This window comes from Halichoeres trimaculatus, unplaced genomic scaffold (genome assembly GCF_033239565.1).
Source record: "Halichoeres trimaculatus isolate MK-OKI-2021-1 unplaced genomic scaffold, fHalTri1.1 fHalTri1_scaffold_13, whole genome shotgun sequence".
In the NCBI taxonomy this organism is placed as follows: domain Eukaryota; kingdom Metazoa; phylum Chordata; class Actinopteri; order Labriformes; family Labridae; genus Halichoeres; species Halichoeres trimaculatus.
Genome location: NW_027437191.1, coordinates 10,293,448 through 10,307,741, shown reverse-complemented (window position 1 = coordinate 10,307,741; position 14,294 = coordinate 10,293,448). Strand labels below are relative to the sequence as shown.

Below are 14,294 nucleotides of genomic sequence, written 5' to 3'. Positions count from 1 at the left end.
TTAGATAACATTAAAGTAATATTTGTTGTGATTTAGAGTTATAAAATTAAAGATTGATTTATTGGATTTTCAACCAGAATTCTGCAGTTTTGTAGTCAGACACTGACTTCTTGTTTCTTATGACATCAGCCCCCTTAACTTTTCCAATGACAGACATTTCAGACAATAAACTAAATCCCAGATGATTTAATTGCCTTGTTTGCCTGCTGTGTTTCTTTTGAATAATTTACCAAAACTGACCTTGCCAATCATGGTGGGAAAAAAACTAGTCGCCCCAAGATGGAAACCCTCACTTCTCTTCCAAGTGTGGGACTTGATGTATTCAGACATTGTGTACTTGGAGTTATCTTCAGCAAGAATCCATGGAGCCTAAAACTCTGTTATAAACACTTGACACTCAATTTTAACTAATCTCAGTGGACTTCAGATGTAATATGCTACTGGAGTTTGGTGTTCTGGTTTCAGGGAATGGATGGGTTTTAGTTGCGATTATGTGTGTGTGTGTGTGTGTGTGTGTGTGTGTGTGTGTGTGTGTGTGTGTGTGTGTGTGTGTGTGTGTGTGTGTGTGTGTGTGTGTGTATATGTGTTTTTAAATTAATTATTTTTTCTCCTTTTCCTTTTTTTTTTCTTTTCCTATTTTTTTCTCTTTTTGTACTCTGAATGATTAATCTCTTATTTATTAATGATTTCTATTTTTTATCATGATTATCACACATATTCTCACTGAAATGTAAAATAACACAAGTCTATCTTGATTATTGTACCTGTTGACAGGAAAAAATAAAATAAAAACATTATATATATATATATAAAAAAAAAATCACAGTAACTGACTTATTACTGTTTTTCCCCCATTAAATCTATTTTATTGTGATAGGAGGCAAATTATTGTTATTTTCTTGAGATCTACAACTATTTTTTTTTGTTATTTGAACACAAGGCCCGATTTTTTTTTTAAAAGGGGCTAAATAATTTATTTGACATAGCAAAATGTTTTTTCGCTCATGAAGGACAGGATGAGTTTCAGGCTGTCAGGGGAAAAATCAGACTCAGTAATCTGATCCCTTTAAAGGTCTAAACCAAACCCACACAAAGCACAAGCTTCACGGGATAATGGATAAAACACGTCTGTAGATGTAAAGCAGCACATCTTATCTTTTTGTCCTGCACATATCAAAACATTTTCTTTCATAAATGTTATGTTCCTGCTTTTATTTAGAAAGGCTGATGCATCTATTATCTGTAATCTTCATTATGTCAGGAGGTGAGTGATGTTGATCCCTGGAACATCTGCTGCAGTTGTTATACAACAACAACAAAAAAACGTATATATATATATTTTTAGTTCCTGTTTGCTGAACAGAGAGGCAGCAGTATCAATTCTAGTCTGTGAGAATTACTAATGTAGCATTGAGAATAACTTAATCTTACAAAGAAAAATCCCAAATTAAGGAAAGCCAAAAATACTCCTCCACGGTTTTGTCAGCAAGTACTGAACATGCTAAAGACTGAATCTCATAATACAATGTATGAAAACATGAAAACATGAAGACGTACCTGGTGTCTGTGTGACCTCTGTGGTGTGTGTGAAGAAGTTATGATGGAGTCAAACAGAAGAAGCTTCCCTCACAGAGGATGACAGCTGTTCCTGTGATACGTGAAAGGGATAGAGGAGACACCAGAGACGGCTATAGATAAAGCAGCAGGAGGAAGAGGAGGAGGCACACAACCAACTCCTGCTGCAATGAGGGCTGCACCAATCAGAAGCAAGTTAGGGATTACCACACCAACCCAAAATAAGTCAATAGTTGTATTAAACAATATTTCATGAAATTTAAGACAAAAATGGCAGTCAAAACTTTTGGCCCAAAAACACAATTTCCAAAATCCCCAAAACAAAGACTATAGCCCATGGACCTTGATTCAGGATGCGTTTTTTTCCCCATGAAAGGGATGGGTTTCCAGAGGGGACAAATATTACATGGACTTTCAGCCAAAAATGGGGGGTCAAATTTTGGCCCAAAACCCATGGGCAAGCCCCCACGATTTAGACCCTATTTAAAAAACAAAACAAAAAAAAAGCTATGGCCCTTGAACTCGATTCATATTTGTTTTTGTCACCCTGGATGGGATGGGCTTTGAAGGGTGTACAAAATTGTGGTAATGTACAACAGAAAACAACAGGAAGATGTTTTTATTTTCAGCCATGCCTTTTAATGGTCAAAGGTTATGAACATAATATCCTAAAAGAATTAAAGTTCCTAGGAAATCCACCCACTGTGCTGAAAGTGCTGACAGGGAGGTAATTTATTCAGACTAAAACTATAATTATAATTTTTTTTAATCAGGCAGTTACCATGTCTGTTCAAGCAGTAAAGATGGTCTTTTTAATGGGTGTCCCTGTGGTTTCTGATGTTTCTACAGGCAGCCTCGAGTGGACACTTGAGGAACTGCAGTTTTGACACTTCAGCACAAGGTTGCTGCTTGGTTTTTACATATTAAAAAAAGAAAAATTAAACCAATGTTGAATTCTGAATTCCAGACTTTTTAAGTTCTGGACTTTATGAAAACTTTTTATTGCTAATGGTCATTAAATATTTCTAAAATTTGATAATAAATATTGGTTTCTAATAAACTACTAACCACATTTTCAGAACCCAGCTGGTGATGACAGATGGATGGATTTTATACTGTCTTTTTTCTCCCTTCTTGATGAAAGTTGAGCTTTTTGTTTCATTCATTCATTCATTCATTTTCGGAGACCGCTTTTCCTGTCCAGGGTCAGGGGTGGCTGGAGTCAGTGTCCTGAGGTTTTTTGTCTTTCTGGGATTTAACTCTGGGTCATTTGGGTGGTTGATGGGGAAGAGATGAGAATTATTGTCAGTTTAAAACAAAGTTGGTTGTGAAGATGAAACAAATTGAGGACTGAAACATCACGCTCCACAGAGGACGGTGGAGGTAGGATGTGATTTACCACAGGGAGTTAGCATGGTGACTCTTCAGATTATAACAAAAAACAGGGAGTGTTTGTTTTGCCTCAGAGGTGCAGGGGAAGCTTTGACCTGAAGCGTGTTTAGAGGGTTATTAACACACACTTAACACACCCCTCCGGTATTGATCCTGAAATCAAACAGCAGAGAACACAAAGAGGATGGATGGCGTCTGGAAAGTTACTGGCTTGGACGTTTCATACAAACACTTGTAGATGATGTGGTTTCGTTTGTTGAGGACAGTTTTAACTTCCTGCAGTTACATGTTAAACATGACGCTCTGATTTGACTGTTAACTGTGCAAAGATGACATTACTTGTTGATTTGTTGACAGTGACTGTGACAAATCAGCCAAGTGAGGACAGAGACGTTTTAGGTTGCTGTGTTAGCTTGTTGTTAATAACAAAGTTTCCACAACCCAAAGCTTACTTTAATGTTAAACAAAGAGCTACAATACACTAAGATGTGTATAAAACTCATCTCATTCAAAGAAAAAGAGAGTCCTGCTTCTGCCTTTTTCCTCCTCCAGTGTTAATCTGTACTGTGGTCCTCAGCACAGTTTCCATTTCACACCTGGTCTGTCCACTGCAGGGGCTTCCCTTCACCTGCAGCAAGCACTTCACACCTGTATGCAACCACACTGCCAACCAGCCCAGGTTGTTGGCACAGAGGTGTGATCCCTGACAGAAACATCAGCTGAATTTCAAGGACCTGCTTCACTTTCAGTGCGTGCTGTCACGGTGTCCTGGTCATCATCCGAAGAACAAAGATGTGATCAGAAACACCTGCACTCTTCTGAGAACTCAAACTGAGATTTGAGCTGCAGAGACTATCAGTGGATGTTCTTGAAAAATTTTGCTTATACTGCAATTGAAAGAAGAATCTGAGCAGCAAAAACACAAATCCTAGCTAAAAACCTTGTTTAGTTACTGTCCAGTTACCTGGTGGTTTGAGCCTGTTAATAAGCTATCTAAAAATCTGAACTCACTTTGAGGCTTTTGCCCCTGTCTTCTGGCTACATGTAAGAAAGGAATACCCCCTCCTTGCTTACAGAGCCCTGTAAACACATTCTCCCCTTTGAAACAATCTACCTTTGTCCACTTTAAAAAATCATCTTAAAATCCATTTTTATTCTCTGGCTTTTAACCTCTGCGAGACTTAGTTTCTTTTCCCGGTCTTATTCCCTTTTATTTTTTTTTCATTCTCTTTTATCTGTTGTATTTGCTTTTAGTTGTTCTTACTATATTTTCTTTTAAGTGTCTGTTTTTCCTTATCTGTTTTTATCTTTTTAATTTAATCTACCTGTACAGAACTTTGTTTACAGCTGTGGTTGGTTTTAAAAGTGCTTTATAAATAAAATGGGTATGGTATGGCATGGCTTGTGAGTCTGGCTTTTGTTTGTTAATAACTTCCCTTACTATACAAATGTAATAATCATTATAAAGTTAATAAAAGTTAGAAAAACCTTTCTTAAACTTGACATTTCTTCACATATTTTCAAGCATAGTCTGGTTTCCAGAGGGGTTCCCCAGCCAGAAGCAAATACTGTTGGGGGGCCTTGGCATAGGAAAGTTTGGGAACCCCTGCTCTAAATCATTCCTGGGATATAAAACAAACAAAACAAACAAACAAACAAACAAACAAACAAAAAACATTTTAAATAATAAAACCATTCAGAATTCCTACCTCACTTTTAAATTGGGAGAAAAATTCTCTAGTACGGATCACATGCCCAAACAACACAAAAACAGCTGCCATTATAAAAAAAAAAAAAAGGTACCACAAAGAGTGTAAAATGTTTTTATTGTTCTTTTCTGAATCTCAAACGCCAAATCACAGAAATAACAAAACAAGTAATGTTAAAAAATGGAAATGAAAAGATATAAAGGAGGAAAGTTAGCAACACTTAAAACCTTTTAGCTGTACAACTGAAAACAAGGAGATTTTGTTGGCTGTGAAACCTTCTGCTCTCTGATCTGATCCTGGGTTTGATCCAGTGGGTTTATTGTTCTCTGTCTTTGTGTTTCCAAACGTTAAAATCTTCTGTTTCTGGGCTACACTCTGAACCTCCTCTGAACATACAGTACAAAAGATCACTTAAAAGGTTAAATTAAACATACTCTGTAAAAAGCAAATACCGAGGGAGTAAAGCTGGTCAGCAGAACATAAAACAGGAAGAACTGAGGAGGTGACGTGGTCCAGGCTCAGCTGCAGCTTGGCGCTCTGCAGGCTCACATAGAGGACGTGCAGGAGACGAGGAAGACGCCGTCCAAAAAGACAGCTCAGATACAACACACATACTCTCTTTTTAAATTAAGCCAATAGTTTTAACTTCCAGCTAACAGGAACAACAGTCAGGGCAGAGAGACTGGAACATGTTCACATAGATTTTCTCTAAATTAAAAGCAGAGAGGGATATGTTAAAATCCGTACACGCTCGGCTTTAATTTACAAAACTGTGACGTTTGTCAAAGGAGCTCCTTCCTCACAGCAGTGAATGAACAGTACTCTGAGGAAGCTTCAGGGACAAAGATAGTTAAGAAAAAAGATAAAGGGTGAAGACCTGGAGTTCACCAGGTTACAGAATTCACACAGCGGCCATTTTCCTTTGGAATCATTCATGTTTAAATGCTTTAATCTACAGGACAGGAGCCTATTTTCCTTAACGGTACGAAATAAAATCACCTGCCAGGTTGTTCACATTTCAGTGCTTTCAGACGTTTGTTTTATCACCAGGGGAAGTCAATGCAAAGCATTAGCCATCAACAGAAGTGAAGACAAAAACATTTAAGTTCCCCCTGCTGACTGCCTGTAGTATCACTTATAAACGCCACGTCCTTCTATAATGCTGGTTTCTTTTTTTAACAAAGTTCTGACAAATCTACCACTGAGTGTTAGGAGCATATCATAGAAGGAGAAAACCAAGATTTTTAGATTGAAGTTGTAAATTCAAAAGAATAGCTATAACCTTGTCAGAAAATATGATGCTGATGCAGTTTCTGGAGTGTCCCCTTCAAGCTGGACAGAAACCGCACACTCATTTAAAAAAGCCAATCTCTACAGGAGAGATAAACATGTTTACAGCATGGTTCATGAAATGGATTTAGTATAAATCACTCTTCTCTCTATCAGCGCACACTGAAGGGGGGTGTATTTCTTAACAAACTGTTATTTTTGAAGTTATAAAATGTACAAGTTTTTCCGTTTAAAGGGTCCAAACTTGTGTGAAGCTAGGTTGATTCAGCGTTTCGAGTATGGTCCCCTTCACAACTCTTCTTAAGGAACAAATGAGTGACTTCATGAAGACTGAGTACATATACACTGCCTGGTTAAAAGAAAGTCGCCACCAAAAAAAAGGTCCCAAATATTTTATTGGACTGCCTTTAGCTTTGATTACTGCACACATCCGCTGTGGTATTGTATCAATAAGCTTCTGCAATGTCAGAAGATTTATTTCCATCCAGTGTTGCATTAATTTTTCTCCAAGATCTCGCATTGTTTATGGTAGAGTCTGACCACCGTCAGTCAGCAATCAGTGAGGCTAACTGAAAAAAAAAAGGCTTTAATTTGCCAGGGGGCATGAAGATTGGACTCTGGAGTAATGGGAGAAGGTCATGTGGTCTGATGAGTCCAGATTGACCCTGTTCCAGAGTGATGGGCCATCAGGGTAAGAAGAGAGGCAGATGAAGTGATCACCCATCATGCCTAGTGCCTACTGTCCAAGCCTGTGGGGGAAGTGCTATGATCTGGGGTTGCTGCAGTTGGTCAGGTCTAGGTTCAGCAACAGTCTGTGCTCAAAGAATGAGATCAGCTGACTACCTGATGATACTGAATGACCAGGATATTATATCAATGGAGTTTCTTTTCCCTGATGGCATGGCCATATTACAAGATGACAATGCCAGGAGAGTGGTTCAGGGAGCATGAGACATCATTTTCACACATGGATTGGTCCCCACAGAGTCCAGACCTTAACCCCATTGAGAATCTTTGGGATGTGCTGGAGAAGGCTTTGCTCAGCGGTCAGACTCTACCATCAGCAACGAAGATCTCGGTGAAAAATGAATGCAACACTGGATGGAAATGAATCTAGTGACATTGCAGAAACTTATCAAAACAATGCCACAGTGACTTTGTTCAGTAATCAAAGCTAAAGGGGGTCCAACAAAATATTAGTGACTTCTTTGTGTCCAGGCAGTGTATTATTCAGTCTGTGGTGATTTCTGACATCCTCCATCCATGAGGAACCACCGATGAGAATTATAGCCTCTCTCTCTCGTACCGTTACAACTTTATCCTCAATAATAATATGACTTTACTCTCAGCATTTTTATCCTTCACGTGGCTCTTATCCTGCGGGATTCTGACTCTCAAAACTGTATAAATTGCAACACACAAGACTAATTCATGTCTTGGAGTTGACTTCATATGAATTAAAGCTCTATTTACAGTCTTTTCATGCCTGTATTCAGAGAGGACAGAGCAGTAGATAGAGCAGGAAACCAGGAAGGAAAGAAAGAGGAGGGACTGAGAAGGCAGCTTAGAGTCTGCAGGTTGGAAATGAACCCAGGTGTTCCAGCTGAGGACTTAAGCCTCCAGACACGGGATGCGTGACCTAAACTCTGGGGACCTCAATGTGTGAAAATCCAATTTGCTGTTTGGATTACAGCTAACTCCATTACTGAACCATTCACAAACCAACTATCTTTACTGTCAAACTGCTGCATTTTAATCTATAAAAGCATTCTTAATCTTGTAGCATTTACGCTTTTTTAATCAGTTATCTTCTCAGTCAATGATCAGTCGGAAAGCAAAGAACTTATAACTTAACCTGGAACAGATTGACTCCAAAACAACAATCAAGTTCCTGTCCTGAGCAGTGGGTCAGAGGAAAAAGGCCGCTGTGTGAGTCTCGGGCTGGGATGTTAAGAAGAAACAAAAATGTGTGAAGGAAGTTTTTTTTTTCTCCAAATTATGAGAAACAAGAAAAAAAGTTGAAACTTAAAAATGAGTCTGTGTGGAGGAAAACAGGAGCTACAGTATCATACAGACTGACTGTGCCTGATGGTTCTCCTCCTCTGCCTCCTTCATTCATCATCATCATCATCATCATCATCATCATCATCATCATCATCATCATCATCATCATCATCATCATTCTGTGCTGGAGAAAATAAAATCTGAAACAGAGACATCAAATAAACTAAAACAAGCCTTTCTTATTTACACTGAATACAGGAATTTCATTTCATTACCACAACACCACTCCATCCTCCTCCTCCTCCACTCCCTTCATCATTGCATTTGCAGAGTTCAGACACTAGGGGGCGTGTCGGAGGCTGAGGGTTGTGTTTCGAGGGGTTGGTGGTGGTGGAGCTGAGGAAGCTGTACAGATCCTTAAAATACAGTCCAGGCTGGGAAGGCTCCAGAGTTTGTGTGACAGCTCAGACTGAGCCAGTCCGGCCCCAGCCTGCAGGCCTACACGGAGCAGGGTGGGGTTGGGGTTTGGGGGGGATTTAGAGGTTGTCCCCAGGCTGGTACTGAGGCTCGGTGGCTGTGAAGTAGTCCTCCAAGAAAGCCTGCAGGTACTCGAAGGTGGGCCGCTCCTCTGCGTCCTTCTTCCAGCACTGCAGCATGAGCTCGTGCAGAGAGATGGGGCAGTCCTGAGGGCACGGCATCCTGTAGCCCCGCTCCACCTGCTCCAGCACCTCGCGGTTATTCATCCCTACAAACACACACACACAGGGTGAATAAGTTCATGTAAAACAGATCACTCTGACAGCTCTGTGGAGACCAACTGCAGAGATTCAACCCTGGTGACCTTTTCCAACACCTTGAATCTTAAAAAAAAAAAAACACTTTGGACTTTCCTCTCACTTTCTTTGCCAAACTTTTTAACATTTCTTTAATTTAACATCTTTCCAGTAGGGGTGCACCGATCCCAATTTTCTGGCCAATCACTGATCACAGATCTTTAAAAAGCCTGACCTGCCAATACCGATTTGGGCCAATACTGATTTTTCAATTTTTTATTTTTTTTATAACTGACAGCATATACCTTCAATGTTCCAATCTTTTTTTTATTGAAAATCATTGAACTATACCTGTGAAACAATAAAACCTTTATGTTTCAACTTAAACAACCAATAAAGTGTCCTGAGTTTTAGGTCTCAGAGCAAAAAGCAACAATAGCTGGCTGTCAGACCTTCTTGGAGGTGTATAAGATCAGTTTCATATGTAAAGATGGGCCGATCATATTAAGGAAATCGGCACTGATCGATCAGCTGACCGATCGGTGCATGTCTTCATATGGACAGTCTGTACCTGTATTTAACCTGTGAAATAGGCTGATGTGATCATCTAAGGTCTAATAGAAAAGCCCCAACTGAAAAAACACTCAAAAAATTATATTACAGTTAATGGAGTAAGGTAGAGCACAACACAAATACCTGCAAACCTATGTTTTTATTCACTTCATCCTTCTCCATCCATCAAATCCACATTTAGAAGCAGAACCAGACAGCTTTTCCTCTTCATGTTAATAAAGACTCTTTAGCGGCTGTTATAATAAACTTTGCTTTACTTTATTTTAGCTGTGTAACAATGGTTTAATTGGATCCTACATATTTAGCGCCTCGTGACCCTTTAAAGGACCCTCAGAGAGAAGCTAACACATCTGTTAGCATAGTGCTGGCCCCTGTGTGCTAACCTCCTTCACCTCCTCCCTGGAGCACGGCCAGCCCACCGCTCCCATCTGGACAAACATGTGTTTCCCTCGCTGCGAGGAGCTGCACTCTGAGTGCACTCTGTGCCCCCCTCACGCTTTCTCCTCTAGTTTCTGTCTGAAACTCAAGCTGTCCCACAGGCCAGCGCTGCTAATGAAGGGTTATCTCACACTCTGGCAGTGAGAGAAGGTTACTCAAGCATTACAGAACCTTTTAGTCCCTCAGACGGCAGGAGGGGCCGCCTGTTGTCATAGAGAGAGCCCAGTGTGCTTTGGAAACAAACAGGAGAGCTTTCCTCTTATCAGAGCTCTTTATCCTCTTTATCAGAGCCAAAGGTACCTCTGCTGTCACCTCAACCCCTCCCACACCCACTCCTCTCACCTGGGTAAGGCACCCGACCCTTGGTGACCAGCTCTGTCAGCAAGATGCCGAACGACCACACGTCTGACTTGATGGTAAATTTCCCGTACAGCGCAGCCTCTGGAGCCGTCCACTTGATGGGGAACTTTGCACCTTTAGGGGGAGAGGTGACATGAACAGAAATGAGCAGGTGAACCCTTCATCTCATCACTTATTTCAATAAACCTGCACAAAAGCTAGTCTCTAGTGGTAACCAAAAAAACCAAACAAAAACAGTGTCAAAAATGTAAAGAAAGTAAACATGAACAGCCTTGCAACATTCTTAAATTTGGAGTTTTAAGCCTGAAAATTCAAGCATTGAACTTTTGAAATTTTGCACATGCAGCCATAATCCTCCTGGAGAAGAAATCATCTTAAACTCTGTGCATTTTCTCAAAGAGCCCCCACAGCATCTGTTTGGACGGATATTAGCTGAGAGGTTGGACACATCACTGAAACATCCTGCTCAGGCTGCACCAGAAACACTTCATTTCCCACAATAATTAGCGTTAAAAATGTCTCATGGAATCTGTGTGTGAGTGTGTGTGAGCAGCAGGGAGGGTCAGCTCTGTGGTCACAAAGTGAATATCTGGATCTTCAAAGCTAACTATACGCTCTTCATCTGGATGTGGGCGTGCTTGCATATTTTTTCAGCCCCCTGAGAGAATTTCTCTGTGACCTAATGCAGATATGCAGAACGTGACCTGTGTGGGTGTGAGCATGTGTGCATATAACATCATGTGTGAGTGTGTCTGTGTGTGAGAGAGGAAGAGGGGAAGAGGAGTGTGAAGCCCCACCTTGCCGAGCGGTGTACTCGTTGTCTTCGATCAGCCTGGCCAGGCCGAAGTCAGCGATCTTGCACACCAGGTTGTCTCCAACCAGGATGTTGGCAGAGCGCAGGTCTCTGTGGATGTAGTTCATCCTCTCGATATAAGCCATACCTGCTGCCACCTGCAGAGCAGAGCGGAGGGCACAGCCGCATCAGCATCAAATACAGACAGAGAGATTCACACAGAGGTTTTCCTACTCAATCATTTATATCAAAAACCCTCTCTCTTTACCAACTATTATGTAGGATACAAAAACATCCTCTCAGTCAATTCATATTTCTTTTGACAGGCTGAGGGTGTTATTTCTAATTTATTCAGACTGAAAAGATCCTTCCTTGCTGTGCAGCATAAAGTGCATCTAGAAAGTATTCACAGTGCTTCGCTATTTCCACAATTTACGACTCGGCTTTACTCCAAGATGAAGTGAATTCATTTCTTACTCAAAATTCTACACACAGCACCCCATAATAACAACCTGAACAATTTTTTTAATTTGTTTTTGGAGCCTTTGTCACGAAGCTCAAAACTGAGCTCAGGTTCATCCTGTTTCAACTGATCATCCTTGAGATGTTCCTACAGCTTAACGTGAGTTCACCTGTGGTAAATTCAATCTACTGGACATGATTTGGAAAGACACACACACCTGTCTATATAAGGTCCCACAGGTGACAGTGTCAGAACTCAAACCAAGCATGAAGTCAAAGGAATTGTCCGTAGTCCTCCGAGACAGGATTGTCTTAAGGCATTGTCTCGAGGTAGTCCAGAACCACTAGGACTTTTCCTTGAGCTGGTTTCAATGGACATTGGTCTAAACTGAGCGATTGGGGGGACGAGGCCTTAGTCAGGGAGGTGACCAAGGACCTGATGCACACTCTGTCAGAGCTCCAGTAGACCTCTATGGAGAAAAGAGAACCTTCTGGAAAGACAACCATCTCTACAGCAATCCACCAATCAGGCCTGTCAGACAGAATCCACTCCTTAGTAAAAGGCACATGGCAAAAAATTAAATAAAATAAAAATGCTGCACTTAATGGTAGCACCTGCAGCCGAATAAATTGTAGCACTGTTGTCACGCTAACTAGGTGTTCCTTCTGTCTAAATTCTTGCGTGTGGTGGAGGTCGCTTTAGACAAAAGCATCTGCTACATGAAGCTGTAGAACTGTAGAACTGTAGGCAGCCTGCCGTTTGCCAAAAGGCTCCTGAAGGACTCTCAGACCATGAGAAAGAAAATTCTCTGGTCTGATGAGACAAAGACTGAACTCTTGAGCGTGAATACTGGGTGACTTGTTTGGAGTAAACCAGGCACTGCTCATCACCTGGACAACACCATCCTTACAGTGAAGCATGGTGGTGGCAGCATCATGCTGTGGGGATGTTTTTCAGCAGCAGGAACTGGGAGACCAGGAAAGATGAAAGCAGCAATGAAAAAGAGACATCCTGGATGAAATCCTGCTCCCAGACTGAGGCAGCAGTTCGTCTTTCAGCAGGACAATGACCCTAGATATCAAAAGAGTTGCTTTAGGACAACTCTGTGAATGTCCTTCATTGGCCTAGCCAGAGCCCAGACTTGAAACTGACCAAACATCTCTGGAGAGATGTGAAAATGTCTGTGTACTAACGCTTCTCATACAAACTGATGGAGCTTGAGAGGTGCTGCAAAGAGGAATGGGCCAAACTGCCCAGAGATAGGTGTGCCAAGCTCATAGCATCATATTCAAAAAGACTTGAGGGTGTAACTGCTGCCAAAGGTGCATCCACAAAGTAATTAGTGGAGGCTGTGAATACTCAGTTACTATACATGTGATGTCTAAGTTTTTTTTAATTTTCAATTACTTTGCAAAAATTTTCAGAGGACTCTTTTCAGGTTGTCATTGTGGTGTGTTGTGTGAAAAATGTGGCTGTAACATAAAAATTGAAAACATTTAACCAAAAACAGTACACCCCAGAGCCCAGGAGTTTGTGGACTGTCACGGCAAAATGTAGTGATATGAACAAAGTAAAGATAGTCCACCCTCAAATAAAGGCTTGTTTATGTCTGCAGCTGTAGTTTGAAGTTTCAGATACACGTCATGTTTCCTGATGAATGTTTACCTGAGCTGCCATGTCCACCAGGTTGGGCAGCTTCAACCCTCGTCCTTCTCCGTCCTTCAAGAAGTCCAGCAGGCTCCCTGCAGCAGACACAAACACAGGTCTGACATCAGACAACAGACAACGACTCAGAGATTTATAACACAGTAATAAACAAAAACAAATGTTTTGGTTTACGTCCCCGTCCAACTCTGCTTCATATTATTCACAACAATGAGGAGAAGTAGAGGACTGTAGGACTTCACACAGAAGCTCTCCTCTTTAAAAACACATCCCTCTCTCTGACACAGTGGGCCGACCCTGATGAGACAGCCTCCGCTCGCAGACACAGAGCTGCACATCAAAGCCCCGTTCTTGTGTTTTTTTTGCTGTTTAATGTGCATTCACAGCTCGTTCTGCTGGGTTTGTGGATCCCACACTATAAAGGGATTGTTTGAGGTTTGAAACATCTTCAGTCTCTTTGAAATGAAGGGTTTACCACACTACAACATCACAATGGTTTTATTACTGTGACTGGACTGGAACGAAAACACTTTGCTTTGATTCAAACACTAAACAAAGCCTCCTACATGTATGCTTGTGCAGAGTGCTGAAACACACAACAGGACATGAAGAGTCTCAAACATGCAACAGCCTCCAAACAGTCACCGCACGGTACATGCAGAGGCTGGAGCTGACACCATGAGGGATAAGGTGACCTTTGACCCTGAGGGAGCCACTGATGCACTCTGTGTATTAGCTTTGCTTTGCTAAGATAACAACAAAGTAAAGCAGATATCCCTGGAAAGTCACATACTTTTTTTGCAACCAGTGTGGTTACTTCCAAATTTTAAAAAAAGTTAAGATTGAAAAAAAAAAAATTACTCATATCTATGAGGAATACAGTGAATAAATTGAAGGGATAGCTGCACATGTTTTTTGTTATGCTAACTCTACAATTTGCTTTACAACAACTCACCCCTGTCCAAGCTGGAGTCGAAAACAGTGTTTATGTAATTGAGGTGTCTTTTTAACATGTTAACTGGATTAACTAATAAATCAAACCAAAAATTTATGCTTTAAAAAAATGCTGCCAGCCATTTTTAGCGCATCTTGACAATCTTTCAAGACCCAAATAAAATTGTTTTCTCTGACCATGCAAACACCAAAAATTCTTTAGAAGAGTGGACTCTCCTCTTTTATGTCTCTCTTCCTGTTTTTGATCCAAAAAGCAGAAAAAACAAACTTTTTTTTTGATCCCGTTCACCTCGAGCGCTCCATCC

At 40.9% G+C, this 14,294-nt stretch overlaps 1 protein-coding gene across 1 annotated transcript in view; it reads right to left on the bottom strand.

Annotated features, from left to right (window-relative positions):
- Positions 1–4,776: 4,776 nt before the first annotated feature.
- The window catches only part of fynb (FYN proto-oncogene, Src family tyrosine kinase b), a 121,732-nt gene continuing 112,214 nt past the window's right edge, over positions 4,777–14,294 (bottom strand). Inside the window, exons 10-13 of the mRNA XM_074684710.1 lie at positions 13,036–13,112; positions 10,912–11,065; positions 10,097–10,228; positions 4,777–8,715 (exon numbers count right to left, since the gene is read on the bottom strand). Of these exons, the coding sequence (XP_074540811.1) occupies positions 8,507–8,715; positions 10,097–10,228; positions 10,912–11,065; positions 13,036–13,112 (572 nt within the window). The 3' untranslated portion in view covers positions 4,777–8,506. The remainder of the gene's footprint in view (positions 8,716–10,096; positions 10,229–10,911; positions 11,066–13,035; positions 13,113–14,294) is intronic.